This window comes from Globicephala melas, chromosome 8 (assembly GCF_963455315.2).
Source record: "Globicephala melas chromosome 8, mGloMel1.2, whole genome shotgun sequence".
NCBI classification, from domain to species: Eukaryota; Metazoa; Chordata; class Mammalia; order Artiodactyla; family Delphinidae; genus Globicephala; species Globicephala melas.
In genome coordinates, this window is record NC_083321.1 from 953889 (window position 1) to 979945 (window position 26057).

General features: G+C 63.1%; 1 protein-coding gene across 17 annotated transcripts in view; it reads left to right on the forward strand.

Moving 5' to 3' along the window:
• The window catches only part of BRSK2 (BR serine/threonine kinase 2), a 63571-nt gene that overhangs the window by 15241 nt on the left and 22273 nt on the right, over positions 1–26057 (forward strand). For 16 of the 17 annotated variants that reach the window (XR_009564725.1, XR_009564726.1, XR_009564724.1 and 13 more), the window contains exon 2: positions 25473–25567. Coding sequence is in view for 11 of the 17 variants with exons in the window: in XM_060302744.1 (XP_060158727.1) it covers positions 25473–25567 (95 nt within the window). In the remaining 6 variants the exon portion in view is untranslated. Of the gene's footprint in view, positions 1–25466; positions 25568–26057 lie in introns of those variants that run through there. The other variant, XM_060302751.1, reaches the window with a different exon arrangement.

Below are 26057 nucleotides of genomic sequence, written 5' to 3' on the forward strand. Positions count from 1 at the left end.
GGGGTTGTGTGGCGTTGCATCTGCTGCCAGAGAGGCTGTTGGTGTGTGTGCCTGGGCCTCCCGGGGCAGGCATCCCAGCCTCGTCACCAAGGCAACCCCATCACCATCCCTGGGGCCTGGAGGGGGTGGAGCAGGAAGGAGGGAAGGCCTGGTGCGGGGGTGGGGGGGGGGGCGGGGGCGGTCCGTGTCTGCTGCTGAAGCCCCCTGGGGCCTGGCCTATAGGCAGCCTTCCTGTCCTGGCGACCCCTTCTCTTCCCCCCCACCAGGCGCTGGGTCACTGACCTTGAAGCACTCCTGCCGGTCACCGTGGCTCTGTCCCTCCACTGCCCCCCCATGTCCCTGGAGGGCTGGACAGCTGCTGGTGGTGCATGCTCACGTCGCAGCATGGCGTCCACGCTGCACGTGTGACCTTGGTCCCCTGGAGTCCAGCCCCCTCGTACAGCTGGCTGCTCGCGTGCGGGACCCGGCACCCTTGTCTTCACAGCAGCTGCGCCCCCTGCCACCTGCTCCCCACAAGCCTCCGACCCCTCCCCTTCCTGGGTCCCTTGGGCCAGTCACCCTCCTTCCTGCAGGCCCTTGGCAGGCGACCCCAGCATCAGTCCCCAGTCCTAAGGCTTCTGAAACTAGGGCACCAGCTTAAAACAACAACAACAATTTACCAGATTGAATGACTGAATAGTTACTGAATTCAATCAAAATGTTTCATTGGGCTAATTTTACAGCGTTGAACTGATAAAGCAGTTAATAAAAAGCTCACGTGGTCATCTGCCACCATGGGAAGCGGAGATGCGGGGCCCGCTCGCTGGCCTCTGGGAAGCCCTGCTCCTCCCAGAGGCTCTCAGAGCGAGAGCAGGCAGAAGTATGGGCAGGCAGGGCAGGAAGGGGGCCCGGCCGGCTGCTGGCTGGAGCTTCCCCCAGCGCACCCCAGAACTGATGGTTTCCCAGCACTCGTGCCCCCCAGACAAGGCCGCCGGGTCCCCCTGGCCATCCCGCCCCGAGGCTGCAGTCAGAGGGCCGAGGGGCCCAGGTGCTGGCCTCTCCCTCCACCTCTCCCCGCAGAGGGGGCTCGGGGCGCACAGGTCAGGCCTCCGAGTATCTGGGGCTCTCAGGACGTGCTGCTGAGTACACAGTAGATGGACGCCCCTTGGGGACACTGGCTGCGTGGGTGGACTTTCCGTGGTGTGGCTGAGGGATGTCCTGGGGGGCCCTGCTGCATCTGGGGGAGACCCGGCCTGGAGGTAGGGGCGATGATTTCCATGCTCTGGGTGTTGGCCAGGGTACCTCGGCTGAAGGAGAAGCGTCCACCCTTGTGCCCCGGCTTCTGCGGGTGGGACTGTGGAGGGGGTCCTGGCGGGGGTGGGGAGTTGGCACTGGGGTTGGAGGGGGGGGAGGGGAGCCCTGTTGTGGTCACCATGGCAACCACCGGGCTGCTGAGGTTGGGGCAGTGACTCTGCGGAGAGGGTGCCCTGCTGGCTGGGCCCTTGGTCCAGGAAGGAAGCCATGGCCCCCCTGCCCTCTCCCACCAGCCCGGGGGTGTGGGGACCTGGGGTGGCCCTCAGCGCACGGCCGGGGCCTCCCTGGTTCTGTCCCTGCAGCCCTGTGTGCGGCCCACACCCCGCCCTCCTTGACCGCGTTCCTTCCACAGCCCCAAGCAAGTCCCCGCTGTGGTGGGAAGGAGCCCCGTCCTGGCCACACCACGGTGGGCGGGTGCCAGGGCAGCTGCCCTTGGAAGGAGCCGGGGTGTGCGTGGTATCACGGGGCAGGGGGGCTTCACACTGCAGCCTCGGGCTGTCCCCGCTCCCTCCCGCCCCCGCCTCCCAGGCCCACGGGGGCCGCTGGGCAGAAAGAGCCGGACGGACTGGGGGGGCCGGGGCCCTCCTGCTCCTGTGGCCCCTGTGACTCTGCCTCGAGCCCGGCCTGGCTGCCCCGTTGCCGGGGCCTGTGCCTGAGCCTGGGGGGCTATGACTGCACTGGGAGTGTCTCAGCCCGCCCCGCGCCTGTTCAAGGGTGCGTCCGGCTCAGGCCTGGCCAGCCTGGCTGAAGCCCCTGTTCTGGTGTGTTGGACGTTTGTGTTTCTCTTGGGAATCACCGGTCTCATCCTTGGCTCCTTTGAAGCAGCTGCGTTGGCGGGTTTCTGAAGGAGCTCTTCACATCCGAGGGCCGGGTTCACTGGGCCTTTCCCTCCGTCTGGGGGTGGGATGCTCTGAGTTACTTCTGGCTGTGGCCCTACCAGTGGTTCCGTTGACACGAAATCCCAGGGAAGGTGGGCTGTGGACAGTGACCAGGCTGCTGCGGAGGGCGGGGTGACGGGGCACTGGGACGCCCTTTCGCAGGGCCCAGGGAGAAACACTCCGGCACTTTAAGTGTGCCCGTCGCTGACACCTCCATGGAGCTGCTGAGAAGGGGAGACTGCTGGGGAAGCAGGTTTTAAGGAGCAAACCAGGGCTCAACAAACACAAGGAAAAGGAAAACCCTGAACTCCGCCTGGTCTCGGGCTGGGTGCTTCCGGGAAAGTCACTGAACCTCTCTGAGCCTGGGGCCCTTGTGAGAGGGGCAGTCATGGTGTCCGCCTGGCAGAGGTGTGGTGTGACATGGCTGCAGCCGTGTGCCTTCTTGTCACCGCGATGGCCGTGCCCTGGCCGCAGAACGAGTGCGGTGCTTTCCTTCTCGGTGGTCTCCTTGGTCTACCTGGAGTTTATCTGGGCATGTGTAGGCGGGGCTGCCTGCTGTATTTCCCTGGCTTGGTCATCTGCTGGGCACCGCCCGCTGGGCAGCCAGGACTCCCGGAGCTCACGCCTGTCTCATGATGGGGTAGGGGGAAGGCTGGCCTCCTGGGGATGCTCCTTGGGTTGAGCCTGCAGCAGGCCAGGGCCCTGCTGGTGGGGGCACAGCATGGGAGATGGGTCAGGGACCAGACAGGGCACCAGCCATTCCCTAGTGCGAGACAGGTCCTGCCCTGGGCAGGGCTGGCACCATGGCGGGGCAGGGGGCGGGGGTGGGGGTGGGGGGAGCTGGAGTGGGGGCCCTTCGCCTGGCCTTTTGTGCAGGAGGCGGCTGAGGCCATGCCCGGTAGCTGGGGGCAAGGGTCTCTGAGGCCGGTGAGGGCTGCAGCCAGTGGCTTGCTCTGAGTCCAGGGCCCAGCTGAAGGGAGCAGGAAGGAAGGGGGTGGGGGAGAGCGCTCGGTGCCCCTGCCTTTCCTGCTCCCGTTGTCATGGCAACAGATGGTGGTTTGGCAGGAGAGAGGAGGGGGAGGGCTTTGTATGAGGAGGGCGCAGGATTTGGAGACCAGCTGGGATCCTTCAGGGACAGGGCGGGGCTCTGGCGACGCGGCTGAGCAAGCTCCTCCCCTGGGCCCCCAGCGCAGCCCCCGTTCACAGGGCAGGTTTTAGACAGAAACCCAAGTCTGAGCTTCCTTTCTCTGGAGTGCCGGCCCCGCCCCGGCTCCCAGTGGCCGCCTGGCCCCCCTTGCTCGCCCCTCCCTCTCTCTCTCCCCTGGCTCCTGGACCAGGGCTGCAAATCAGAAAGAGACCAGTGCCCCCACCTGGACACCCCGCGAGCCTGGGGATGGGGAGAAGACCCGGCGGGAGCACAGGAGCCTCAACCCTGTACTGCCACCGGCTGCAGGGGCGACCGCCACGGGGCGCCATCCCAGGATGACCGAGTCCCAGCCAGCCCTGCGCTGCGACCCCTCCGCTTGGCCAGCCTCCCTCTGCCTGTGGAGAGGGGGGAGGGAAGGGGCCCAGGCTTTCCGGTGTGATCACCTGAGCAGGGCCCTTACCGCCACCCCTGCACCTGCCTCCCTCCCTCCCACTGCACCTGCCGCTTCTCCCCAAGGCCAGGCAGGCGCTTCCTGCAGACAGCCTCCCTGCAGACAGCCTCCCGACCTGCAGGCCCAGTCCGGGCTCGGCCCTGATTGTTCCCCAGGAGCGTGAGCGTGAGCCCGTGTGTGAGCGTGAGAGGGGGGAAGGGCCCTGTGCACGTCCATCAGGCCCAGCTGAGCCCCAGCTGTGGGTTCCCAGGGCAGAGTGCACGCCTGAGCTGAGTCTTTGGCCTGGTGCCGCCCACCCCGTGGGTGAGGAAGCTGCCGGTCACCTGCTGAGGTTTGGAGACCCCTGCCTGGGCCACTGCAGGGCGGGCTCCCCAACCCAGTCTGGCATCGGAGGCCCTGCATCGGCCCTGAGCCCCAGCACAGCACAGCTCGGGTGGAATGGGGGGCGGGGACAGGGCCCCTCCTCCTACCCCGCCCACCGGGCTCCGGCTGCTTTTGCAGGCTTGTGGCCCCGCCCAGGACCAGCCGCCGCACACAGCCTCCTCGCGAAGATTGGCCGGAGGGCTCTGGGGCCCCTTTCTCTGAGACCTCTCGTGGCTCCCGGGGCTCAGGCCTAGGCCAGGGTCTCCGGCCGAGCAGGTCGGCACGCCAGGTGTGCCCCAGCGCCCTGCGAGCACCCGTGGGGCCCCGACCCATCACCAGCATCCGGCCACGTCCCCCTGCAGTCTCAGCTCAGTGCCTCCACAGAGCTTGCCCTGGCTCTGCCCTGACCCCACCACCCACTCTCAACAGGCCGGGGGACCCCACCTCTGGAGCCCCAGGCCCCAGCGCTGATCCCCGGAGACCCTCCAGGGACCCTTTCTCAGGACTTGTCAAGGGCCTGGGTTGGCACTCGGGTGAGACTGACCACCACCACCCCTCACCCCCCACCCACCCCCCCCCGCCCCCCCCCCCCCGCCTTGGGAGGCCTGGGGCTCCTTCAGGGCCTGGACAGCAGGAGGCCTGGGGCCTGGGTCGAGGTCCCCTCACTGCAGAGGGTCGGGGGGCCCAGGCTGCAGCCTGGCTCCTGACCTTTCTGGGGGAATGAGGTGTGTGGTGATGGGTGGGCATGTCAAAGCCACACGTGTGTGTGTGTGTGTGTGTGTGTGTGTGTGTGTCTTTCCATGACGGTGGGCTCTCGGGCAGCTCCCGACTCCTGCCTGGCACTAGCCAGAAGGGGGAGGGGTGGAGGGTGGGCTGGGCAGGGGGGGAGGGGCAGTGTAGCCCAGGCAGCTTCCAGGGCAGACACAGTGACCTGTCCCCAGGGTGGGGAGTGGCTCAGAGAGCCGGCTGGTGGGGGCCCCTCTTCTCTCTGCCCTGTGCCCGCCCCCGCCCCCCGCCCCGGGGAGACTGTGCTGGAGTCCCAGGGCAGCAAGGCCTGGGGTGAGAGTGGTCGTGCTGCCCCTCTGTGCGGGGTAAGCTTGGCCCCTGGCACTGCCTCCTGCAGGCCCCTGGGTGGGAGGGGGGGAAAGGACCCCTGGGTCAGCCCAGGCCCCGGTGTGGGCGCAGCTCACCAGCCCTTTCCCCGGGGCTGTTTCCAGAGTCAGGGCAGCATCCGCAACGCCCCCACCCTTGGGGAAGTGACTGGAGACCAAGGGCAGCTGCCTGCCAGCAGGGAAGCCAGAGAATTTTGTGGCTGGTTTGGTAAAATGCCCGCCTTTTCTGGGGGGACTTAATTGGACTGTTTTCAGTTTAAGAAAACTGTTCCTGGAAGGTGGGGGAGGGGCAGGCCAGAGCCAGCCCAAGTTTGGGGTGAGGCCGCTGAATGACGTGACGTGGGGCAGCCAGGCTGGGCGGGGTGCCCAGGCAGATGCCAGGGGACTGCGGTGCAGCTGCAGGAGGCGTGAGACACGGGGCCCTGTGGCCGTCCTGCCCCGCCAGCGGCACCCTCAGCCCCGTCCCTCACTTCCAGGTGTGCTGCTGTCTGCCCCCGGCCCAGCCCCCAGCTCCCCGACAGAGCCCCCCGTCAGGAAGGGAGTGGGCGCAGGGCGTCTGGGGCCTGCGGTGCGGAAGCTGAGCCCTGTCTTGGGGGATCCCCACACTGTTCCCCTGTCTGCCACGAGTCCAGGTGGTGCCTTCCTGGGTGGAGCTGGTGGGAGCCAGGAGGAGGGGTCCTGACCTGAGCCCCGGGGTGAGCGGAACCTGCCTCACCCCTTCCTCCACCTCACACTGTCTTTGGGGTGCTCGAGGGGCAGGGCAGCTGTGACTCCCGGGCAGGTGCCCTGGCCACTGGTCCCAGCTTTGGCTGCAGGCAGAGAGAAGGAGGTGACCCCCTGGGGTGGGCTTAGGGACACCAAGGCCAAGGGCAGCCCTAGCCAGTGGCCAGCACTGCAGGGCAGGGGACTAGGGCCGCCCTCGGGGGCCACAGGCTCATCCACGGGGCCTGGATGTGAGTGGGGCTGCCCGTGCCCGTGGCACCTCCTGGTGACCTGTGGGGACACGTGGCAGCCTGCCCCAGCCCTGCCGGACCCCCGTGGAGAGCGGCCCCTCCCTGGGGGCTCGGTGCCCCCTCGCATCCTGACATCCAGAACAGGCCGTAGCTGAACGGTTCTTAGGACAAGTGTGTTTGGTGATAATCGGTGACAGCCGGTGATAACCGCTTTCCTGATTCGTTCTTTGGATCTAAAACTATCCTCATTAACTAATTTGATTCATTTAAAAAGAAGACTTTACTTTCAGACTCAAAGATACTAAAGTATTTCGTGTATGAACCAAGGTTTGCACCTTCCAAAGACATCACAGCCCGAGGTTCACCCTGTGTCATTGCTTTGAGCTGTGAGCGCAGGGGAGGCTCTGGGGCGGGTGGGAGCCTCCGAGTGGCAGCCAGAACTTTCTTCCTGCAGAAGGTGGCGTGTGTCGGGATTCGAGGACGCCCTCCATGTAGATGCAGCATCTGTCGCCGCCTCCACACACGGGACAGAGACCCACCTGTGGGCAGCGACTGCCTGGAACTGGGAGGGTGACAGACTGCGTTTGGGGGAGATGGGTGTTTATTTTATCTCTGACGTTTGGCATCGGTGTGTGGTGGCAAAAAGTAGACCCGTGTCTTTCTTTTTTAAAAAGTTGAGATGAAATTCACGTGACATAAAAGGGACCATTTTAAAACGTACAGCTCTGCAGCGCTCAGCGTGTTCCGTGTGGTGCGGTCACCGCCTCCGCTTCCAGGACAGTCTCATCGCGCAGAGGAACCCGGAGCCCGTAAGGAGAGGCTCCTGATGCCCCTTCCCCAGCCCTGGCAGCCGCTAATCCGCTTCCTGTTTCTGTGGGTTTATGTATTATTGTAGATGTTTCACAGAAATGGAATCACGCATATGTGGCCTTTTGTGTCTCCCTGCTTTTCCGTAGGAGAAAATCCTCAAGGTTCGTCCAGGTTGTAGCTGTGTCAACCTGTGTCCCCCTTTAAGGCTGAACGATATTCCTTTGTGCGGATGGACCACATGGGCCAGGCCGCGCAGCTCGCGGGATCTTAGTTCCCTCACCAGGGATTGAACTCGGGCCCCGGCGGTGGAAGCGCCGAATCCTCACCCCCGGAGCACATTGTTTTATCCGTTCATCTGTCGATGGGCACTTGGGTTGTTTGCCCCTTGGGCTGCTGCGGGTGTTTGAGTCCCTGCTTTCGGTTCTTTTGGGGACACACCTGGGAATGGTGACCCTTAGGTTTAATTGTTTGAAGAACGGCCACGCTGCTTTCTGATGGACCCAATTTTAGTCAGTTTATTTTTGCCGTTAACGTCTCCACAGACAGGGCCCCCCCATTGCCTACCCCCACCCGTTGGGTGGCCCCCACTGCCCACCCTACCACCGTCCGCTCTTCCTTTGCAGAATGTATTGGCTCAGAGGGAGGGTGTGACTCGCCGACATCTGTGTGATGCTCGCAGGTGGTCCTGGTCCTGGTGGGGGCTCCCTGGGCTGCTGCCTGCCTGTTGTCCTGGGCTCCGTGGTGGCCACGGCTCCCCTCGGCCACTGTCGCTTGGGAAGGCAGCTGTGGGAGCCCTGGGCGCCCAGCCTGGGGCTCTCAGCGCTTCTGTGTCTCAGTTTTTATAGATTTGGACAAGTCGAGAGTTTGAAGTCTGTTGCCAGCGGGGACCCAGAACAACACGGTGGACAGAGTTTACCACTGGTTCCCGTGGTAGCCCTGGGCTTCGTCCAGTGCATGGGGCACCTCCCAGTAGACAGGGCAGTGTGGCCTCCGAGGGGCTGGGGAGGGGCCGCGGCTGGGAAGCCAGGCTGCAGGGGAGGGAGAGAGGCCACACTGTCGAGGGCTGTGTTCTGGCTGGGGTGGGGCCCAGCGGTGCCTCGACGTGTCCGTGGGAGTGAAATGCAATAAAACAAAGTGAGGAAAAAACCCCAAACCTTGTGCAGCACAAGCCCGTATAATTTACCATTTACTAGGTTCACCAGACGTGAGATCATTTGGTCCAGTTGCTGCGACGTTGTGGCGGGAACGAGAGTGCACCCTGGTCCACTGGCCGCTCGGAGGGGCCGGGCGCAGATGGCTTGCTGAGCGCTGCCCCCAAGGCTACCTCTTTGAACCGTTTCCAGTTGCACTGCTTTGGGGGTGAACTCACACCTCAGGGTCTTGACGGGCCAAGTTAGGCAATCCCCAGTGACCCCTGCATCTCCCCCCAACCCCCCGAGGTGGATACCTGTGGCTCTTCCCAGGGCATCCTTGGGTTTCTCTGTACTTGCAGATACCGCAGTAAACGCCTGTCTTGTCCATTAGCTGCAGCAGATGAGCGTACTGCCGTCCTCACCTCTCTTTCCCTCCCATCCTCCTTTCTAGCTGCTACTTTTACCTGTTTTTTTAAGAACAGTATCTCTGTCCTTCAGCCCCACCCATGCCTTGTGGGATTGACTGTTGGTTGACTCTCAAAAGGGAAAAATCATAAAGAGGGTTTTCCTAGATGTCACTCGGGAATTGTTGGTCAGTGCTGGGCTAGGTAGTGTGCTGGGATCACCCGTCCTGGTCACGTGACCCGCTTGAAGGAAGCTGTGCCTGTGCGCCAGCCTGGTCTTTAAGGAGTTGGGAGAATCAGGGGTTTGGAGTCCATCAGCGGAATCTCTTTTCTGAGACCCCATGAATGTTTATGTTCTTGACACATTCCATTTGCATCACCATGACTTTCTTGAAGAGTCCTTTGATTTTCCTGGAGTTCCCAGTTGCCTTTCCTTTTCATTGCACTATTTGTTTGTTTGTTTGTTTTTTTGCGGTACTCGGGCCTCTCACTGTTGTGGCCTCTACCGTTGTGGAGCACAGACTCCGGACGTGCAGGTTCAGGGGCCATGGCTCACGGGCCCAGCTGCTCCGCGGCATGTGGGATCTTCCCGGACCGGGGCACGCACCCGTGTCCCCTGCATCGGCAGGTGGACTCCCAACAACTGCGCCAACCAGGGAAGCCGCTTCATTGCACTATTATTATAAAACTCATTACACGTATTTATGGGCAGGCCATCCGATCTGTCAAGTTCCCTTTTTCTCGTGGTAACCTCTTTCCCGGAGCCTTCCGTCCTGCTCTAGTCTGCCATGTTTCTCTAAGAGGCCTCCTTTGGGGAGTTCCCAGGACTCCTCTCTGGATGGGATCTTAACTTCCTTCTGGTCTACCACCTCCTTTTGTCAGGTGACTTCCCAGGAAAAGCGACACGGGAGGCACCTTCTCTGCGGACTCATGCTCCTCCCATTAGCTCCCGACCTCAAGTGCTGATGGGAGATTAGATGCCAGTCTGACCCACCTGCCTTTTTCTTTGCCCCCATTTACATCAGAGCTCCTCGAAAATGTTATTCCCGTTGAACCCACATCTTTTCCCTCTACCTCTTGACCCGGCCACCCTGCTGCATGCATGACCCTTACAGTGCCAAGTCAGTGGTCACTTGGCAGTCCCTGCCCCGTCAGCAGCATCAGACGCAGTTGGACATCCTCCTTCACTTAACTTATGAAGCCCCACGTTGGCCCTTTTCTTCCCCCTCCTCCCCACTCCGCTTCTCTGGATCGTCCTCATCTTGCCAGCTTGCGAGCTGGGGTGCCCCCGGTCAGCTTAGCCTTCCTCTGCTGATGGTCACCCGGGTGACCTTGTCCATTCCTGCATCTTAGGGTTTGCATGGCCCATTTTTATCATCCTCTTACTTTCAACCTGTGTGTGTCCTTACAGTTGAAGTGTCACTTGTAAACCACACGTACTTGGGTTTGAGTTTCCTTTTTCCCCTGTTTGAGTCTCTTTTAGTTGGAGTGTTTAGATCAATTACATTTTGTGTAATTACTGACACGCTTTGGTTTAAGCCTGCTGTCTTTCTATTTGTTTTCTATTTGTCCGTCTGTTCTTTGTACATTTTCCTCCCTTTCCTGGCTTTTTTGGTGTCAACCAGGTATTGTTTTAGTCATTCCACTTTCTTTCCTCTTTTAGTGTTTTCGCTGCACCTCTTCTATTATTTCTTTAGCGGTTACTGTAGAGTAGTTGTTCGCAAAGTCTTAGACCAGGGACCCCTTGGGGAGATCCTTGTGGGGGGTGGTCCATGAGGCCCAAACCGTTTTCATACGTTATAGGATATCATTATACGATGGTATTCGCCTCAACACAGGGAAATTTCCGGAGGTTCCCCACATGTCTTCTTTGAAGCCAGATGTTAAAGAGATCTGCCAAGATGTTAGAACAGTGCCGCTCTTCCCACTAGCTCTTTAGAGCTTTGAAAAAAATGGCTATTTTTGATAAAAATTATTTATGTTTGTGTATACTGGATTTATTATATATACGTATTAAAAATATTTATTTGTTTGTCTATGTATTTGCCCCGGGTCTTAGTTGCGACAGGCGGGCTCCTTACTTGTGGCATGCGAACTCTCAGTTGCAGCATGCGTGTGAGATCTAGTTCCCTGCGCAGGGATCGAACCCAGGCCCCCTGCACTGGGAGTGTGGAGTTGTAACCACTGCACCACCAGGGAAATCCTGGGTTTATTATATTTAACGAGTTAATAAATATTTGTAAAATTTCTCAGTTTTCATTTCTAATCCAATAAATATCAGTAGATATAACCACATACATAAAAGCTCTTTGGTGTCCTCGGTAACTTTTATGAGTATAAAGGGACCACGAGGCCACAGAGGCTGAGACCTTCTGACTTAGGGGCTGCAGCGTGCCTGCCTGCCACAGTCCCACAGTCCTCATGGAGTTGGCGCTGCCCCACGTTGCAGAGGGGAGGGGCCTCCTGACGCAGCCCTTCATTTCTGGGCCCCTGTTGTGTCTGGCTTCTGCCTGGTGGTAACCCCACCGTACTTTGCTGCTGCATCTGCAGAGTCGATTCTTTAAAGAGATGCTCTTTCCGGGGAGTGTGTTCCCGTTTCGTCCTGTGTCCCCTTCTTGGGGCGCCCTTTCCTGCCTGTGGGTTGGGGCTCCCTCAACCTGAAGAGTTTCCTTTAGTGCTGTTACAGTGCTCACAACACATCCTCTCAGCTTTTGCCTAGCTACAGATGTCTTTATTTTGCCTTATTTTTGAAGGATATTTTTGCTGGTTATAGAACTTTAGGTTTTCTTTCAGCACCAAGGATGTGTTAAGCCATTGCCTCCTGGTCACACTGTTTCTGGTGAGAAGTCAGGCACCACTGGTGCTCCCGTGATGTGATGTGCGTTTTTTGTCTTGGCTGCTTTTACGGTTTTCTCTTCCTCTCAGTTTTATCGGTTTGGCAGTGGTACGCCTTGGTGTGGTTTTCTGTGTTTCTGTCATACTTTTGGTTCAGTGGCCTCACGGACCTGTGGGCTGAAATAGCTAATAATTTGGGGAAACGTGTGGCTGTTGTCTCTCAAGATATGTCCTCCACCCTGTCCCCCGACCCCCCTTCTCTCTTTCTGGGACTCCAGTTACAGGTACGTTGGACTGTCGGGTGCTGCCCCCAGGTCTCTCGTGCTGTTTGGTTTTCTGTTTGCTCTTTTCCTCCATACTTCAGCTTGGATGCTGTATATTGGCCTGTCTTAGAGTTCACTAGTCCTTTCTTCTGTTGTGTCCGGTCTGCTGTTAAGTCCATTCGTTGAATTCTTCTTGTGCATCTTTTCGTCTAATTAAAAAATACATAGATAGATAGATATAGATATATACATATCACTGTGAAATCCTTTCCGGAAACTTCTGCTTTTTGGGTCAGCTGCAGCCTGCTCCTGCTGTGGCTCCTTTTCCTCTTGAGGGTAGGTCACTTTTCCTGCTTCTTTGCATATGTCGTCATCTTTATTGTGTGCCAGGCGTTCTTTATTGAAAAGAGCAGCGCAGTGGGTAAGGCTTCCCCAGAAAGGGCTTGCCTTTCCCTCTGCCAGGCCTGTAGGGTGGTAGGACTTTCTCTGGGTCAGGACTAAGTGGATACTTCAGCGAGTTTCTGTTCAGCTCTAGCCAGGTGTCTCGAGGGCGTAAGCGCCACAGTGTGGACCCGCTTTTTGTTGCTGTTGTTTTGAATGCCTGTCCCTGGAGAAGCCCAGTGAATACTTGTCAGCGAATGAAGGAATGAGGCAGGCTCCCGGGATCTCACCTTCGAGAGGCCGTGCCTGGGCGTGGGCCAGCTTGCAGCCAGGGCATGGGCCGACCAAGGGCCTCTTGCTCTGGCACGCCCATCTGCTCCAGGGCATTGTTTCTGTTCACTCTTAGCTACTCCCTTTGGACAAACATCGGGCATCCTGGACTGATCATCTCTTATTGTTTCACCTTTTCTTTTTGCTCTTTGCTCCGCCTCATTGGGCATTTTCTCATGCTTTTAGCCCTTATCTCAGCAGTTCCTTTCTCTAGCCATTACTATTATATCTTAGAGCTCTTTCTTGCTTTCTCATCCTTTCTGTAGATTTCTTGTTTTATAGGTGTAGCAGCTGATTAAATCCTGGCAAGTCAATGCAATAAACAGTAACATAATTTTTAAAATGTCTGTTTCTACCGAGTCAGCGCTGTTTCTCTCTCGGGCTCCCTCTAGTGGCGTGGTTGGCTGTTTGCCTTCTGTGTGAGAAGCAGAAATATTTTCTTGCCTGGGTCTCTCCTCAGGGGGTCTCCGGCCTGGAGTTCAGAGCGTGGGGTGTCTGGTGGGGGCACGCTGATGGCAGGGGCTGAGCACTCAGCGTGTGACAACAGGGACGAGCAGGGCAGCCTCCTGGCCCCTGTGGTCCTGGGCTTTGTCCCTGGTTGTGTCTGAGTCTTGGCCTGGAGGGAGGGGATGCTGACCCGGGCTGTCCCCACATCTGTGCCCTTGATACGTGCCCATCTGTTTTTGCAGCCCCGTCCCAGGCCTGCCCTCTGCTCCTGGCTGACGCTGGCACCTGGAGTCTCTCTAGGGCACCCTGGAGGCCGGCAGGCCCGGCCCCTGCCCTGTCCCCCATCACCAGCCCCCTGTCTTCCTTCTTCAAGAGGTTTCTGGAATGTTTTGAGATCTCCTTTCCACCACCAGGCTCCCTCTTTTTTAATCCAGAGGGTGGGGTCAGAAGGAGGCAACTGCAAGGGACCTGGGTCTGTCTGGCCAGCAGGGCCCTGGCAGCTTCTCCAGGTACTGGCTCCCAGCCCAGACTCCTCCTAGGGTCTCCCCGCAAGCATCTCTCCTGGCCCCTCCTCCCCAGAACTCCACCCAACTCTGCCGTCTCCTCCATCACCTGGGCCAGCAGAGTTCTCTGGGCTCAGCCCTCCTCCATCCAGCTCCGTCTTCTGACTCCCAGTCTGTCTCCACTGGAGATGCTTCTGAGCACACGCCTCTGTGTGGCCTGCTTAGGAAGCGCCTCTGGGCACCTCCGGGCCACAGGGCATGTTCCCGTTCCTAGCTGCTTCCAGAGCCCCTTTACTGGGCCTAGAGGCCTCTATGTTTGGCATCCCCTTCACGACCAGCAGGTGCCCAGCATCTCGCCCCTTCTCAGCTTTGACCTTGGGAGCCTGGCCTGAGTGTCTCTTCGGGAAGGAGGGGCTGTGTCCCCAGGATCACTGCGGCACCCACCCGCAACCCTCCAACTGTGTCCTGGCCAATGAAGTTCTTCATCCCAGGGCTTCCATTGGTGGTTCCTATCAGCAGTTTCCCACCGGGCACAGAGCTGAGAGGGAGCTGCTTGTTGGTGGTGTTGGGGGGAGGGGGGTGTGGGCAGGCTTGGGTGATCATCTTTTTTCAGCGGTTCTGGGCCTGAAAGCATTCCAAGGCCCTGAGGGCTGCGTTGGGCTGTGGGGCGAGGGTGGCTGGCCCCACCCTGGAGACCCCCTGGCTGTGCTGAGGGTTAGAACCCTCAGCTGTACGTTTTCGTGGGTGCAATCCCAGATGCCTCTGGGAGGGGGAGGGAGGAAGTGTAGGATGCTTAGGACTGAGATGTGTGTGTGTGTGTGTGAGAGAGGGGGATGGGGTGTTTTCTCATTTAATCTTTACTGGCATCAGGAGAGGGTGTTAGTACACCCCTGTGGCTGGAGGGGCCACCCAAGTCCCCACCCCAGGCAGAGATGGGGAACCAGGCTTCAAAGCCTCGGCCCTGACCACGGCCATTGTGCCCACCGCTGTCCAAATATGGCTGGCTCAGCGGGGGAAGGGCCTTCAGGTACCAGAATAGCGCCCCGAGGCTTCGTCAGGGGCGCAGAATGGCCGTGCAGGTGGGAAGGGCTCTTGGGGATGGGTGGGGAGCGGCCCCCATGTCCCTTTCCTCCCGTGGGTCAAGGGCTGCCCTGGGGCTTCCGGCCTGTCCCACGGCGGGGGCAGCAGTCCCCTTGTGTTTGGGTGCTGTGGGCGGGGCAGGCAGGGAGCCCAGCGGAGGCGGCTGAGTGGCTTCAGTGCGTGTGAACTATGTCAGGGCTTAATTAATTTAATTTGAGAGGTTCCTTTTCGGAGCGTGAACAGTTGTCTCCCAAGAGACGCCACCACCGCCTCCCCCTCCCTCCTGCCTGGCGCCGGTGGGCGAAGGAAATAGCGGAATCTATATTGAGAGCGCGCCCCCCCGTCCCCCCGGGAGCGCGGTGAGGGGTGTCGGGGTGTCACCGGGAGCCCGGAAGCGTGGGCGCACCGGGGGCGGATGCAGCGCAAAGCTGGGGCGCACGATCGGGGCATCCCCGCCAACCGGAAGGGGGGAGGAGGAGGTTGGGGAGCTCCGACCCCAGGAGGAGAGCCTGAGAGAACCGGGGCGCCTTATCAGCCCACCGAGAGCTAGGGCTGAGTGCGCGCGGGCGGGCGGAGAAAGGAGGGAGGCGCGGGGTGGAGGGGCGCGGGATGAACCAGGCGGGACCACTAATGAGGGAACGCGCGCGCTTTGATGTCGGGCGGCAACTTCAAAGAGGCCGCCCCCTCCCGCGCGGGTCTGAGTCCGCGGAGGCCCGCGGCGCGCAGGCAGCGCGTGTTTGAAGTGGACCCCCTGGGCGTGGGCGCCCCCTGGGCAGGGACCCGGGGGACCGGGGCAGGTCGTGGTGCTGTGCTCCCTCCCCGCGCTGCGCCTGGAGGAGCAGACGTGAGGGAGGAAGAGGGGGCGGCTGCGGAGAGCGCCCCCAGACGTCCTCCAAGGCCCGCTCTCCCGTCCAGTAGGAGAGATTACTGGGGCGCGGCCGCGGACGCAGGTGGAGCCCCGCCGCGCTGCTGGCGTCTCTGTGGCCATTCTTCGTTTATTCATCAGGCCTACTGTAGGCCGAGCCTGCAGTCCCCGAACTTCCCCAGCCCAGCCATGGGGCCCCTGGTGGTCGGGTGTGAACGGAAGTCAGGCAGGATGGAGAGGGCGCTGGCAGCTGGGTGCCCGGGCCGCTGGGGGGGCGGGGGAGCTGCAGGTGTGGGGGGGCTTCGCCTCAGCGCGATCCCCCCACCTCCCACCCTCGCTGGCCCAGAGCAACGTGAACCCTCTCCCAGCACGGTCTCCCCCTCGGGCCTTGGAGGTGGCGAAGGCAGTCCCCCCAGCCCCTGCTGGGGGGGGGCGCTTTGGACCTCCCTGAGCACCGGCTTCAGAGACTTGGAGGGGGCGAGGGTCCCTCCCCGGGTGGAGCCGCCTGGGCCCTGCCTCCGACTCTCCCAGGGCTCCACCTGGGTCCTGGGCCACCAAGCTCCATCCTCTGCCCGGCCCAACTCCGGGCCCTGCCTTGGTGCACTCCCTCCGAGGGGTGGGAGCTCCTGTAGCACCTCCCACCCCACGGTTGGAGGGGGGTGTTCTCCTGCACTCCGAGGGCCCTTCTGTGGGCCCGAGCCGTGGGAGACCCTGTGGGGGGCCTGGGTGGGGCTGCGCGTCCAGGCGCTGGAACCTGGGGGGGCCGGCGGCATCTCCTGAGGTGGGGGCTGATGCACGAGGGGCCGTGCAGAAGGGTGTGCGTGCCCCTGGTGTCCTGAGTTTACAGGCCAGAACAGTGCCACGTCCCCAGGGTGTGGCGCAGGCAGGCCTCCTGCTCCGCACAGGGAAGAGCCAGGGCTGTGGCCGGGGGAGGTGCCCCAGGATCGCCAACTGTCTTCCAAGGGCATCCTGGCTCTGGCGTCCACCAGCTGCAGTGTGGTCCGGAGTAAGTCGCCTGCTGTCCCTGGGCCGCGCCGGCTCCTGTCCGTGGTGCTGAAAGGGACTTCACGTGCCACCGCCCACCGCCTGCCCCTCCTGCAGCCCCGGGCAGCTGCAGGCATTCTTTCCAGCATCTGTTTTTCCTCCACCTCTTTGCCCAGCACACCTTCGACTCCCCAGGCCTGTAATGAGGGGGTGATGGGGATGGAACTTGTGTCTACACCAGCTGGGGAAGCCCCGGCTCCGGGACTGTTTCACCCTGACTCCCTGGGCAGTGGCAGTGAATGGACCTTGGGGTCCTGCAGGCCTCACCCGGCCTTGTGTCCCCTTCGGAGAAAGGGAGGAGCCATTGCAAGGATCAGGGTTCAAGTGGAACATAGCCGGGAACCTTCGTCCTGACCAGACAGTGGCGTGGCTGGAGCAGGGGCCACGTCCAGGCCTGACCACTGCCCAGAGCCCGCCCGCCCGAGGGTCTCAGCCATGGCGCCAGGCTGACCAGGTCTGCGGCCCCCAGGGCCTGTGCCCCAGATGTTGCCGGTGCAGGCAGGGCGAGGCAGGTGCCAGCCAGGCTTGCCGTGAGAGCTGCTCAGCGCTCACAGAGGCAGCGGAAGCCGACAGCCCACCCCCAGTCCCGTCCTTAACCTCTCCAGGGCCCCTGGGTGCTCCAGCACTGTAGGCAGCCGCCCGTTGCGGCGGGCACAGAGGCCTTTGCCGCGTGTATGTGGGCCTGGGGAGGGGCTCCCGTTACACTGAGTGACGTGAAGGTCTGTGCTTACATAGAGGCCTCTGGAGTGAACGGAAACCCTTCTGAAACGTACCGGGAGGTTTGGGGTGAGAGGAGACTCAGCTAAATACCATGTGAGCTGAAGGGACCCTGCACAGTTCCCTGGGGCCCCACACGACTGCCACAACCCTGGTCCCTAGAACAACAGAATCTTACCCTCAACTCCAGGAGCCGGAAGTCTGCGGTGGTTCTCCTGAGGCTCTGAGGGAGGCTGGTTCCAGGCCCCTCCCCCGGCTTCCGGTGGCTTGCTGGCTCTTCTAGAAGCGTCCCCACGGCTTCTTCCTCCGTCTTCACGTGCGCCTGTGTCTAATCTCCCTCTGTCTTTCTCTTATAAGAACTTTGTCATTGGACTTAGGGCCCACCCGCCCTCCATGCAGGGTGATCTCCTCTTGAGATCTGTAACGTAAGTACCTCTGGAAAAGCCCTTTTCCCAGACAGGCTCACGCTCACGGGTCCTGGGCGTTAGGACGTGGACACATCTTCCTGGGGCCACCATTCAGCCCCTGCACACTGGGCTTGGGGCCCCAAGCGGATCCCCGTTTTGCACTGTCGCTCTTGCCCGTGGGCTCAAGAGCTGCTCCGCTGCGGCTGGGAGCCCTTGGCCGTCGCCTGGCTGTCACCTAGCCGTCCCTGGTCCTGCAGGATGAGGGAGGGGGTGCTCTTCCTGGAAGCCTGGACCCGGGTGCCACCAGGGCTCCTCCCCCACAGCTGGGTACCCCGAGTGGGGGGTGATGGCAGGAGAGCCAGGTGGGGTTAACCGTCACCCTAGTGGGGTGGCCTCCTGCCCCCCGTCAGGATCCCCCACCCACGCAGGCAGACAGTGGAGGGGGCTGTGCTGGGGAAGAGACGGGGTCAGTGTAGGAGACAGAGGATGGGCTGAGGAGTCCCCTTTTCTCAGCGGCCTCCCGGTGGCAGAAGTTTCCCCAAGGTTTAAAAGACAAGGATACAGCCCCCTCCACCCACCCCCCCGGGAGTGGGGAGGGCCGTGCGTCATCCTCAACCCACCACCAGCATCCGTGCGCCTTGCTGTCCGTAGGGCTCCCAACCTGGCCGGGCCTGGGAGGGTTTAGTCCCGGGAGCCGGGCAGGCCCTTGCTCTCCCCCAGCGATGGCGGGAGCCGGCCAGCTGGCTGGGGGTCGAGACAGACCAGGGTTGAGGCTCTGGCCCTGGGACGCCCTCTGGGTGGGCTGCCTAGGGGGAGAGGCCGCCCCTCTTCCGGTCCCAGGGTTTCACAGGCACCTCCTGCCGTCCTATGGGGCTGGGCCGGGCCGGCCAGGGGCCTGTTGGGGGATTAGTTTTCCTGCTTCCTCAGGTGAGGAAACTCAGGCCTGGGGCGGTTCGGGGTCTCATCTGAGAGCACTGGCTGGGACCACCAGGCTCGACTGCCGCTGAGGCCACGTGTCCTGTCTGTGAGGCTGTCCCCCACGTGTGTTCAGCTCACACTGGACACCGTCCCAGGCGTTCCTCTGAGGCCTGGCGGTTGTAGGGCTGAGTGTATTTCTTTGATCTCTGCTGCTGTGTAACAAGCTGCCCCCAAAACCTAGCGTCTTGAGACAGCAAACGTTCTCTCACCACCCCTGAGGGGCAGGCGTCCAGGGCAACCGAGCTGGGTGCGTGGGGCTCAGGGGTCTCACGAGGTTCCAGCTGTGGGCTGGACTGGAGGCTCCCCCTGCCCCTGCTGTCACCTGGAGGCCATGTGGCCGTCTCCAAGGGGCACTGCCTAGAGACAAGGCAGCCGTCTCCACCCGAGCAAGACCCCAGGGACCCCAAAGGAAGCTGTGCTCTTGTTAGCACCTGACCTTGGAGACAGGAAGCCATCTGTTCTGCCACGTTCCATTGGCCACACAGACGAGCTCTGGTGCAGCGTGGGGGCGACCACAGTGCCCGGGGGCCGGTTTCCAGGAGGCACGAGTCACCGGGGGTCCTCGTGGGGCTGCAGTCCACCGAGGCGGGCGGAGCAGCCAGTGCCTAGGTGGCAGGAAGGACCTGCACCGGGAGGCCAGGCGCCACTGCACTGATGCCAGAAGACGCGTCCCCTCCCAGGCTGGGGACTCAGCCCCATTCCTTCTCTTGCCCCGTCTCAGTGAGGGCAGCCGAGCCCGTCTCGCCCCGATCGCTCTCTAAGGCTCCCCTGGTGCCAGCCGCGGGCAGCAGGGCCGGGCAGCAGGGCTGGGCAGCAGGCCGGGCAGCAGGGTGACCAGGTTTGCTGACTCTTCCCAAGAGCCGGTGTGGAGCCGCCTCCCCCATCGTCCAACGAAAGCCTGGGCGGGAGGGTGACAGGGCTGCTCCATCCTCTCCACCCCAGGAAAACAGCATCCCCCGACGCCCCTACAGTGGGCGGGAAGTGGGTCGCCGTTAGCTGTGCTTGTGGCCCTGGCACCACGTTAGCTGGCCACGTGGTCCAGAGGCACAGTGGGGAGTGATGCGCGAGGAGGGCCGGTCACCGCCCCGGGCGTTAGTGGTGCTCGGTGGTCCTGTGCTAGCGGCTGGATGCTGCTGCCTCCCGGGGTGCTCAGAGGGGCTCTGGGGGGCCCAGGCAGGCTGCCCTGCCCTCCTCCGGGCTCAGCAGAAGCCTGACGGGGGACTGGAGCTGCCAGGTGACCCGAGCTGGGCTGTGGCGCATCCTGCCCTCCACCCCGTCTGGTCACCCGTGCCCGCGTCCCCAGCGCGAGGAGGCCGGTGTGGGCACACGGACGGGGGCTTCGCAGGAGCGAGTGTGTCCCGTCCCTTCCCCCCAGGGTCTGTTTCCTGTCCCCCGAAGGCCTGGGCTCGTCGGAGGCCGCGGCCCGGCTCTGTCAGCACCACGGACAGCAGCTGGCGCTGCGCTGCGGCAGAGCGGGCTCTGGTGTCCAGGCCGCCTCCCGTTGGCTCCCGCGGAAGTAACAGAGAAACGTGCCGACTCCCCTCCCCCTCCGCCAGAGCCTCGGGGCCCGCTTCCGGGGAGACAGGCTGACCCCCACCCTTTATCTGAACCTTCGCCCTCTTCTGGGGGGCGCGAGGCAGAAGCCACAGGAGGGGGTCTCGGGGTTGGCCCCTGAGGCAGGGGACTCCCCCGTGGGGTCGGGCGGGCAGGAGGGACCCCGGAACCCGTGAAGCTGCGGCTCGGTGTGTCAGGCAGTATGGAGACGGCGGGGCGGCGGGGAGAAGGGCCTTTTAGGCAAAAACTCCAGGGCCCTGCAGAGCTGACGCCACCGAGGGAGGGGCCCACGCAGGGGACAGCCCGGCCCGGGGGTGGAGGGGCCTTCTCTCTTCCTTCAGCTGGGTCCATGCCCCAGGGATGGTGCTCACGGTGGCAGCATGGTCTAGATCCGGTGATTTAAACGAGAAATGGCAAAACCAGCCTTCACTCTCTTTGCCTTCCCATCTGTGTGGGCACCGCATGCGCCCTGCACGTGTCACTTTGCAGGACTCTGCCAGCAGGGCCCGGGGCAGACCCGGCCGCTGTGCAGAGCCCGTGGGATTTGTGTCGCCGAGGTCACACGGCCAGTCGGCGGTGTGGAGGCGCGGGTGGGGGCAGCCACGCACGGGACCCACGTACGTGTGTGTGCGCTAGCTTGCGCGCACCCCTCTCGTGCCCTGGTTCCTGTGTGCAGAGGACTCCCAGGCTGGCACGTGGTGGATGTGCAGAGGACACGGCCGGTGAGCGCTGGCTGGCAGCGTGGAGCTCAAGCCAGGGTAGGCTCGAGGTCACACTCCTGTGTTGTCACGCGGTGTGTGAGACACAGGTCATCCGCGGGGGAGAAGGTCACGAAGCTCTCCTGCCACAGACCACGGCTGAGCGTGGCCCCCAGGCCCTGAGAACCTCCCTCCCGGCCTGTTAAAGAGGGTGCTGGGAAGGCCCTGGGTGATGGGAACCCACAGGCCATCTTCAGGGGCCATAAGTGTAGGAAAGGCACCCCAATCCTGGGAGGGAGGCTCCCACCCATGGGACGCCGCCCCTCCGGAAGGGTGGTCACAGTGCCGTGTGGTGGGGGCTGACAGACTGAGCCACGGTGCCCCCGTCGCCATCGGGCGTTCAGATGAGGTGGGCAGCGCGTGGGCTGGGTGGGTGGGGGGATGGTAATCAGAGGTGGAACCTGACAGAGGAATGTTGCTGACAGAAGTGGGACCTCCCTCTGGTCCTGACCCCCCTGCAGCTGCCACTTGGGGGTGGCCAGGAAAGCCATGGGTGCAGGACGCTCACTGGGCCCCCAAGGGGTGGGGTGGGGCCAGCTGGGGTCTCAGGACCTGGTGGCCACAGGCAGAGGAGCGAGGGGCCCTGGGGCGGGGAGAAGGGCCCTCCAGGAGGTGCTCCAAGCATGCCCTGAGGGAGGCCGTGCAGTGGCCTGGCACCTGGAGAGGAGACGGACAGGGACAGCCGAGGGCCTGGGGCGGCTCTGAGCTCAGGACGAAGGGCGGAGGGGCAGGCTCCTGGGAGCCGCACTGTCTGCCCACAGGGACTGCAGGGCTGGGGGCTGCAGGGCTGGGGCAGCAGGGCTGGGGCCTGCGGGGCTGGGGCAGTGGGGCTGGGGGCTGTCGGGCTGGGGCTGCAGGGCTGGGGGCTGCGGGGCTGGGGGCTGCGGGGCTGGGGGCAGTGGGGCTGCAGGGCTGGAGCTGCAGGGCTGGGGCCTGCGGGGCTGCGGGGCTGGGGGCAGTGGGGCTGCGGGGCTGGGGGCTGCGGGCAGTGGGGCTGGGGCTGCGGGGCTGGGGGCTGCAGGGCTGGGGGCTGCAGGGTTGGGGCTGCTGGGCTGGGGGCTGCAGGGCTGGGGCTGCTGGGATGGGGGCTGCAGGGATGGGGCAGCAGGCCTTGGCCGGACCACCCTGAGAGGTCGAGAGGGGAGCCTGATGCCGCCCGCACCAGACCAGGGCCTTCCCCTCCCAGGTGGGCCTGGGCACCCACAGAGGCTCATCACTTGGGGGTGGAAACAGCGCTGGAGGCTGGCGTGCAGTTAGAGGGAGTGACCCCCCTGTGTCTGTAGGGAGGGGAGTCCTCCGGCGGCCCCGCTGACACCCCCAGTGTTGACTGCCCTGTTGGGCTACAGGGCTGAGCCTGGGGTGCAGAGGGTCCTCTTCCCTGCCACCCCACCCCCCACAGCTGCAGCAGTGTCACCTGGCCTGGACCCCTGTCCAGCCCCAATGGCAGTCTCTGGGCAGTGGAGTCTGGGCCCCCCTCTGGGGGCTCCCCACTGGGCGGTGGTCCCTCGTGCTCTGTTCACTCCTACGAGCTGGCAGCCCCCTGGGTGCAGGGCTCTCCGGCAGGGTTCTTCCCTGAAGGTACCTGACCAAGAAGAAAAGGGAGGCCAAGGATGACCAGAGAGCCGTAGGGTGAGGCGTCTGCTCAGGACCACCCCTGCCTGACCTCTGACCCCACAGGCTTGTCCAGCCACCTCCCATGCTGGACCCGTGCAGGTCTGAGAACCCCGCGGGCTGCACCTTCTGCTCCCCACCACTCCTGGGCCGCCCGGGGCCCTGGCCTCCTTCCTCCGACCAGACTGGTGCCCTGGGTTTGACGGCTAACCAGGGGCCAGCGGGGGCTGCAGAGGGCGCTGAGCCAGGCCTGGAGAGCTCCCTGCCCCCAGCACTGTGGCCGCCTCTTGGCCCTCGAGCCATAGTAGATGAGTGGAGGGGCCGGGGTGCTCGAGAGGGCTGTCCTGCTGCCCCGTGCCCTTGGCCCAGGTGCGGGGAGGTCCCGCACACTTGGGCGCCCTGGGGCGGGGTCTGCTCTCAGTTGGCGGTTCCTGGATCCCCTTGACTCTCCCAGCCGTGCTCAGGAGCCCCGGGAGGTGGGGGCCCGTGTTCGTGCACACGCGTCCTTGTGCCTGAGCCTGGGGTGTGGTGGGGAGCTCGTGGGTGGGCCTGGGGTCCTCAGGACGCCCTTGAGGAGCCCCTTCCTGCAGACAGCGCAGCACCCTCAAGCACCCGCCGGGCGGGATTGCCTCTGTTCCTCCCGCAATTATCTGTGACGCCCTGTCCTTGCCTTCACTTGACATGCGCGGTATTTGCTGCAAAAGGCAATAATTAGAGGTGAAATCACAATTGGAAAATGAGCCAGAGCTGTTGGAGGGTGGGGTAATTAGGGCGGTCTTGGGCTTCCCTAGCACGCCCTCCCGAGGGTGCACTCTGCTTCCCGCCTCCAGGGAAGTGGCAGGACTGCTTGGAACCCACACATCCCACCCCAGAGGACCCCGGGGCTGCAGGAGACCAGCACAGCCAGGGCGGCCTGGAAGCTTCACCCAGGAGGGGCACCTCCATCCTGGGCTTTGAGGGGTGTGTAGGAGTCTGTGGGCAGAGGACTTTCGGGGAAAGAGGCAGCAAGCGGAGGAAGGTGAAGGCAGGGAGATAGCCACCAGAGTTCTAGGACGCGGCCCAGGGCAGCCCCCTGCCCCCCAGCCACGCGTCCTGGCCGGGGGCCCAGCCCACAGGCCCGCTAGCGGCTGTGAGGGGTTGGCAGGCTCGCGCCCTGGCATGGGGCTCGTCCAGGGCACCTTGTCCACTGGGTCCTTTGTCCTCCTGGCCTTTCTGTGCACCAGCTGGTGATGGAGTTTCTCATCTGTGAAGTGAGGTCCCCGATGTCACATGGCCCCAGCACTCTGTCAGCAGGCTGGCTGCTGTGGTGGTCAGTGATGGGGGTGGTGTTAGAGGCCACTTAGTTTTCCACTTCCGGAGGGTCGCCTGCGTCCCTGTCCAGCTCCCTTTTGAGTTGAAGCTGACTTCCCTTTATTCCCCACGTGCCCCTGACCCCTGAGGACACGCGTGTAGGGGTGTGTGTGCACGGGTGTGAGGCTCATCTGAGGGGCGTTTCTGGGCCATCTGTCCTGGGCATTAGGGACTTGTGCCCCCGGGGAGCGGCCTGGCCGCCGTTGCTGCGGCTCCTCGAGGCCTGTGCACCTTGTCTGGGGGCCTTGCCAGGCAGAAGCCTGCTTCTCACTCAGGCCGGCTCCCCCTCCGTTTCTGCGTCTGGGCCCAGACCTGCCTGGAGTCGGGGTGGAGGGGTCAGTGCCAGGCCCGGTTCCCATCCTGGAGGCTGTGGAGAGCAGTCCTGGGCCACGGCTCTGAATTACAGATGCCGGTGGCGCTCTTCCTGCTGCCCGGGGCCCGTTCTCTGTGCTCGGCTCCTGACCTGCAATCCCAGGGCTCGGGCTCTGGATCAAAGGCAGCTGGGGAGAGCCCCCAGGAGCCCGCAGCCCTTCCCGGGTGGGAGCCGGCGCTCAGCGGGCCCCCCTGCGGGACCTCTGTCCTTCCCTGAGCCGAGGAGCTCCGGGCCCCCAGGCTCAGGGCTCAGGGGTTCCACCGGGCCTGGTCCCCCGCCCCTCGTCCAGCCCTGCCTGCTGCTGCTCCCGTGTCTGGGGGGCACAGGTCATCTCCCGGCCGCCAGCGGGCTCACTGCCCACGGGGAGCAGGAAGGAGGAGGACGCGACACTGCTGGGAGGGTGTGACTGCTCGTGGCCCCGAAGGCTTGATAAAGAGATGTGCCCCTCAGGGGAACGTGTTTTCGATGCACATGGCAAAGAATTCATTTCCCGTACAAAACAAAGGGCTTTGCAAATTGTTAGAGCCGCCCTTCAGCAGCGTAAAAAGGGGCAAGTGCAAACCCGAGTGGTTGGAACCGTGAGACTGTGTCGAGGTCGTAACTAAAGCAGCAGCAGCAGAGTCGGCAAAGTGTGAATGAAACCGCGCTCCACATCCCTCAAAACGCAGGCTGCAGTGCCGTGGGGAGCAGGTCGTCCTACGCTGCATCCAGGCGCCCGAATGCCAGGGGTGGCCCGAACTGTGGTGGTCACCTCCGTGCCCATCGGGGAACACAGGCCACCTGGGGGAACGTCCAGGTCGGGCCCGGGCTTGGGAGGGGAGAATGCAGGGCATCTCGGTCTGAGGCCACAGAAGGTCCAGCGGAGGCCAGGAGGCCAGGGGGCAGTGACCAGGACCGCGGCTCCCTGCAGCGTGGTGACGACAGCAGAGGTGAATCGGCAGTGTCCTGTCCAACGGGAGATGCAGGGAGGCGGGCTGCGGGGCCGCAGCTGCCGGGGGAGGGGCCTTGGGCCTGTGCTGGTGTCCTGGGGAGAGCAGGGAGCTGCTCGGGGGCACCTTGTCCAGGGGTCCGAAGGCCAAGAGGAGGGTGACAGGTGGGGGAGGGGCCTGTGGGACCTGAGGGCACCCTGGCTCCCCTGCCGAGGGGCTGAGCTCCGGCTAAGGTCCGGGGGAGGGACTCCAGGTGTCGCTGGAGGGGCAGACGGCCCGTATGTGGCGTGGGTCAGAGTGACCACACTGGGGACAGCCTCTGGCCAGCGACCAGGGAACGCGGGAGGGCAGATGTTGGCCTGGGGTTGGCCCAAGACAGGCTGGGGGGCAGGGGCACAGGATCCCGGCGCTGAGTGAGGGGCCGGGCTTGGGTGCGGGAGGGGCCCTGCTGGTCGGGCCTGGGCGGTGGCCAGACGGGGTCTGAGGGCTCCCCTCGCCCCCAGGCCTCGTGAAGCTGGGGATTCACTGTGTCACGTGCCAGAAGGTGGCTGTCAAGATCGTCAACCGCGAGAAGCTCAGCGAGTCTGTACTGATGAAGGTGAGCTTGGGGGCGGCCAGGGGAGGTGGGGAGGCCCAGTGGGCGGGGTGGAGCCAGGCTGCAGGCGAGCTGCCTGGGAAGGGGGTTCCTGCTGGGTCCTGCTGCCCCATCTGTTGAGAGGGCTGGCTGGCCTCAGTTTCCCCCGTTAGAATCAGGAGGAGACCCCTGTCTCTGAGGGAGAAGAGGAAGTGTGGGGTCCCAGGAGGCCTCACAGCCCCTCCTCCTCCCCGCTCCCCCCACCTCAGCATCCCCTCAGCCCTGGTGGAGTCCGGTCCCCTTAGGGACTGAAGCAGACCTCACGTGACTGGAGGACTCCTGGGTGGGACCAGACACTCAGCGGGGAGGGGCTGCCCAGGCTCTGTTCCCCGTCTGTCTGCTCATCTGTCCGAGTGGCTGTCCTCTCAGCGGGCAGGGGTGAGGGGCAGAGGGGGGGCAGGAAAGCAGGTGGGCCGTGGTGGGCGCCGGCCAGTGACACAGTGAGGACCCCTCT